This window comes from Blennius ocellaris, assembly GCF_963422515.1.
Source record: "Blennius ocellaris genome assembly, contig: SCAFFOLD_148, whole genome shotgun sequence".
In the NCBI taxonomy this organism is placed as follows: domain Eukaryota; kingdom Metazoa; phylum Chordata; class Actinopteri; order Blenniiformes; family Blenniidae; genus Blennius; species Blennius ocellaris.
In genome coordinates, this window is record NW_027662107.1 from 38,942 (window position 1) to 43,941 (window position 5,000).

The 5,000-nt window shown below is 45.8% G+C and overlaps 2 protein-coding genes across 3 annotated transcripts in view; both read right to left on the bottom strand.

Annotated features, from left to right (window-relative positions):
* Positions 1-3,094, bottom strand: part of ak8 (adenylate kinase 8) — a 14,737-nt gene extending 11,643 nt beyond the window's left edge. The window contains exons 1-7 of one of the 2 annotated variants that reach the window (XM_080521733.1): positions 2,873-3,094; positions 2,622-2,703; positions 2,076-2,125; positions 1,911-2,003; positions 1,413-1,442; positions 1,221-1,302; positions 734-808 (exon numbers count right to left, since the gene is read on the bottom strand). In XM_080521733.1, coding sequence (XP_080377859.1) covers positions 734-808; positions 1,221-1,302; positions 1,413-1,442; positions 1,911-2,003; positions 2,076-2,125; positions 2,622-2,703; positions 2,873-2,956 — 496 coding nt within the window. In that variant the 5' untranslated portion in view covers positions 2,957-3,094. Of the gene's footprint in view, positions 1-733; positions 809-1,220; positions 1,303-1,412; positions 1,482-1,910; positions 2,004-2,075; positions 2,126-2,621; positions 2,704-2,872 lie in introns of both variants that reach the window. The other variant, XM_080521732.1, reaches the window with a different exon arrangement.
* A 1,364-nt stretch (positions 3,095-4,458) lies between these two features.
* tsc1a (TSC complex subunit 1a) overlaps positions 4,459-5,000 on the bottom strand; it is a 20,484-nt gene continuing 19,942 nt past the window's right edge. Inside the window, 1 exon segment of the mRNA XM_080521731.1 lies at positions 4,459-5,000. This exon segment is cut by the window's right edge and continues 1,210 nt beyond it. The gene's annotated coding sequence lies outside the window, so the exon portion shown is untranslated.

The following is a 5,000-nucleotide window of genomic DNA, read 5'->3' on the forward strand; positions in this document are numbered from 1 at the left end:
GTTCTAGTTCTGGTTCTGTATCTAGTTCTGATTCTGGTTCTGGTTCTGTATCTAGTTCTGATTCTAGTTCTGATTCTAGTTCTGGTTCTAGTTCTGTATCTAGTTCTGATTCTGGTTCTGGTTCTAGTTCTGGTTCTGGTTCTGTATCTAGTTCTGATTCTAGTTCTGGTTCTAGTTCTGATTCTAGTTCTGGTTCTAGTTCTGATTCTAGTTCTGTATCTAGTTCTGTTTCTAGTTCTGGTTCTGGTTCTAGTTCTGGTTCTGTATCTAGTTCTGATTCTAGTTCTGGTTCTAGTTCTGGTTCTAGCTTTAGTTCCAGTTCTCGTTCTGGCTGTGGTTCAAGTTCTGGTTCTGGTTCTAATTCTAGTTGTGGATCTAGTTCTGGTTCTAGCTGTGGTTCTAGGTCAGGTTCTAGTTGTGGTTCTGGATCAGGTTCTAGTTGTGGTCCTAGATCAGGTTCTAGTTGTGGTTCTGGATCAGGTTCTAGCTGTGGTCCTGGATCAGGTTCTAGTTGTGGTCCTAGATCAGGTTCTAGTTGTGGTACTGGATCAGGTTCTAGTTGTGGTCCTGGATCAGGTTCTAGTTGTGGTTCTGGATCAGGTTCTAGTTGTGGTTCTAGATCAGGTTCTAGTTGTGGTCCTAGATCAGGTTCTAGTTGTGGTACTGGATCAGGTTCTAGTTGTGGTTCTGGGTCAGGTTCTAGTTGTGGTTCTGGTTGTGGTTCTAGACTCACCTCCAGTCAGAGGGTCAAACATTCGACCTTCACTTCTCTGCTGCAGAACCTGAACCCCCGGAGCCTCCAGCAGCACTGCACACACACACACACACACACACACACACACACACACACACACACACACACACACACACACACACACACACACACACACTGTAGCGGGAGGGGGGGTGGCCCCCCCAGGACGGCTGTAGCACCACCCAGAAAACGTAGATGATGTAACATGTGACGTTGTCATTGGTTCATTCACACCAAGAAAACAAGGACGTCTTTGACAGTAAAGTCATGTGACCTGATTCAGCCAATCACTGCGGCTCTGCTTTCACCTTTGATCTCACCACACAACATGTTTCCTGGTGACTTGGTGCTGAAACGAATGGAACCTGGAGAACCGTGACAAAACCGCCGAACCAACGACCGACGACTGTACCGACACGTCTGATGACATCACGAGGCGTGGAGAAGGGGGCGGAGCCACACTCACCAACGTGCCGGGGCAGGATCCCGGCCTGTTGGAGACTCAGGGCCTGCAGACGAGTCCGAGGGAATCCGTCCAACACCCAACCCTGGAACACACAAGACCCACTGAGACCTGGACCTGGACCTGGACCTGGACCTGGACCTGGACCTGGACCTGGACCTGGACCTGGACCTGGACCTGGCCAGTAGAACTCACCCTGCTAATGCAGTCGCTCTTTGTCAGCCTCTGGTGGAGAAGTTTGACCATCAACTCGTCTGGAGGCTCCTGCACAGAATATAGAGCATCTTCCTCCTCTAATGCAGAATATAGAGCATCTTCCTCCTCTAACACCAGATTATAGAGCATCTTCCTCCTCTAACACCAGATTATAGAGCATCTTCCTCCTCTAATCCAGATTATAGAGCATCTTCCTCCCCGAATGCAGATTATAGAGCATCTTCCTCCTCTAACACCAGATTATAGAGCATCTTCCTCCTCTAATGCAGAATATAGAGCATCTTCCTCCTCTAACACCAGATTATAGAGCATCTTCTTCCTCTAATCCAGATTATAGAGCATCGTCCTCCTCTAATGCAGATTATAGAGCATCTTCCTCCTCTAACACCAGATTATAGAGCATCTTCCTCCTCTAATCCAGATTATAGAGCATCTTCCTCCTCTAATCCAGATTATAGAGCTACTCTTCAGGTGTACCTGCTGATTGCGAGTGGTGTGCAGCGATTGGTCCTCCAGTAAAGAGGGAGGGGTCACATGGACGGCCCTCAGCTCTGTCTTCAGGCGTTTTGCCTGAAGAGGGAGGAGCCATCAGAGGTCAAAGGTCAGAAAGGATCACTTTCATGTTCTTGGCTTTAAACTCACCACTGTGGTCTTCCCCACCGCAGGGGGTCCGAGCAGCAAGACCCTGGGGACTGAGACAGACATGAGAGACATTAGAGGGCCTCACACGTCCATTAGAGACATTAGAGGACCTCATAGGTCCATTAGAGACATTAGAGGTCCTCATAGGTCCATTAGAGACATTAGAGGTCCTCACTAGTCCATTAGAGACATTAGAGGACCTCATAGGTCCATTAGAGACATTAGAGGTCCTCACTAGTCCATTAGAGACATTAGAGGTCCTCACTAGTCCATTAGAGACATTAGAGGACCTCATAGGTCCATTAGAGACAATAGAGGTCCTCACAGGTCCATTAGATACATTAGATGTCCTCACACGTCCATTAGAGACATTAGAGGTCCTCACACGTCCATTAGAGACAGTAGAGGACCTCACTTGTCCATTAGAGACATTAGATGTCCTCACACGTCCACTGAGACAGTAGAGGACCTCACACGTCCATTAGAGACAGTAGAGGACCTCACACGTCCACTGAGACAGTAGAGGACCACCTGCTAGATTCTTACTGTCACATCTGGATGTTAACATCTGGATCAGGAAGGAGATCGGGTCGTCAGGGCGACGCAACAGGAGGATGGACAGAAGCTCCTGAGAGAGAGACAAAGAGACAAAGACAGAAACACAGAGACAGACAAAGACATTGAGACCGAAATACATAGTGACAGAAAGACAGAGAGACAGACACAAAAATACATTAAGACACAAAGACAAAGAGAGAGACAGACACCGTTTCCGGTCTCTGTGTCTCTGTCCCTACCTGCATCAGGTGAGACAGCTGGTGTGTGTCTCCGTACGTTGCCATGGCAACAGGAATCCTCAGTGGTCTCGCCGTCTCGTCCATCGTTTCCAGTCGGTGGACAAGAGATTCGTCCGAATGTCCCTCCTCTCCACCGCAACCCCCTGGATGACGTCACAGGGCGAAGGAAAGGCGTTCGGAGGCTTGCTGACGGAGTGAGGACGGTGTTGATGTTGTTGTGACTGCAGGTCGGCGGGCTCCCTAGGGCGTCATAATCGTGCGACGGAGGCGAAGGTTGATGACGTCATCCGTGGAGAAAAAAGTATAAAAGTGATCAAACGTAGGATAAAAGGAGATTCTGACTTTTCCCTGCGACTCAAACCACTGAAAGGCTGTTTCCTAGGCTGAAGGAAGCATTAGTGTTTCCTAGGCTAAAGGAAGCATTAGTGTTTCCTAGGCTAAAGGAAGCATCAGTGTTTCCTAGGCTAAAGGAAGCATTAGTGTTTCCTAGGCTAAAGGAAGCATCAGTGTCTCCTGGGCTAAAGGAAGCATCAGTGTTTCCTAGGCTAAAGGAAGCATTAGTGTTTCCTAGGCTAAAGGAAGCATCAGTGTTTCCTAGGCTAAAGGAAGCATCAGCGTTTCCTAGGCTAAAGGAAGCATCAGCGTTTCCTAGGCTAAAGGAAGCATCAGCGTTTCCTAGGCTAAAGGACTCATCAGTGTTTCCTAGGCTAAATGAAGCATCAGCATTTCCTAGGCTAAAGGACTCATCAACGTTTCCTAGGCTAAAGGAAGCATCAGCGTTTCCTAGGCTAAAGGAAGCATCAGTGTTTCCTAGGCTAAAGGAAGCATCAGCGTTTCCTAGGCTAAAGGAAGCATCAGCGTTTCCTAGGCTAAAGGAAGCATCAGCATTTCCTAGGCTAAAGGACTCATCAGTGTTTCCTAGGCTAAATGAAGCATCAGCGTTTCCTAGGCTAAAGGACTCATCAACGTTTCCTAGGCTAAAGGAAGCATCAGCGTTTCCTAGGCTAAAGGAAGCATCAGTGTTTCCTAGGCTAACGGAAGCATCAGCGTTTCCTAGGCTAAAGGAAGCATCAGCGTTTCCTAGGCTAAAGGACTCATCAGTGTTTCCTAGGCTAAATGAAGCATCAGTGTCTCCTAGGCTAAAGGAAGCATCAGTGTCTCCTAGGCTAAAGGAAGCATCAGCGTTTCCTAGGCTAAAGGAAGCATCAGCGTTTCCTAGGCTAAAGGACTCATCAGTGTTTCCTAGGCTAAATGAAGCATGTCTTTCCTAGGCTAAAGGAAGCATCAGTGTTTCCTAGGCTAAAGGAAGCATGTCTTTCCTAGGCTAAAGGAAGCATCAGTGTTTCCTAGGCTAAAGGAAGCATGTCTTTCCTAGGCTAAAGGAAGCATCAGCGTTTCCTAGGCTAAAGGAAGCATCAGTGTCTCCTAGGCTAAAGGAAGCGTCAGTGTTTGCAGCCATAGACATTATAAATGATCAAATAGACGCCACCACGTTGGCCAGTTGATGAGTCGTGAATTTAATCAATCATGACTCACTGAACACAAACTGATGTAATCAAGGAAAACAAACTGATTCATTGACAAAACAAAGTGATTCGTTAACAAAACAAAGAGATTAATTAACAAAACAAAGAGATTCGTTAACAAAATAAAGTGATTCATTAACAAAACAAAGTGATTCGTTAACAAAACAAAGGGATTCGTTAACAAAACAAAGTGATTTGTGAACAAAACAAAGGGATTCGTTAACAAAACAAAGGGATTCGTTAACAAAACAAAGGGATTCGTTAACAAAACAAAGGGATTCGTTAACAAAACAAAGGGATTCCTTAACAAAACAAAGGGATTCGTTAAGAAAACAAAGTGATTCGTTAACAAAACAAAGGGATTCGTTAACAAAACAAAGGGATTCGTTAACAAAACAAAGGGATTCGTTAAGAAAACAAAGTGATTCGTTAACAAAACAAAGGGATTCGTTAAGAAAACAAAGTGATTCGTTAAGAAAACAAAGGGATTCGTTAACAAAACAAAGGGATTCGTTAACAAAACAAAGTGATTCGTTAACAAAACAAAGGGATTCGTTAACAAAACAAAGGGATTCGTTAACAAAACAAAGGGATTCGTTAAC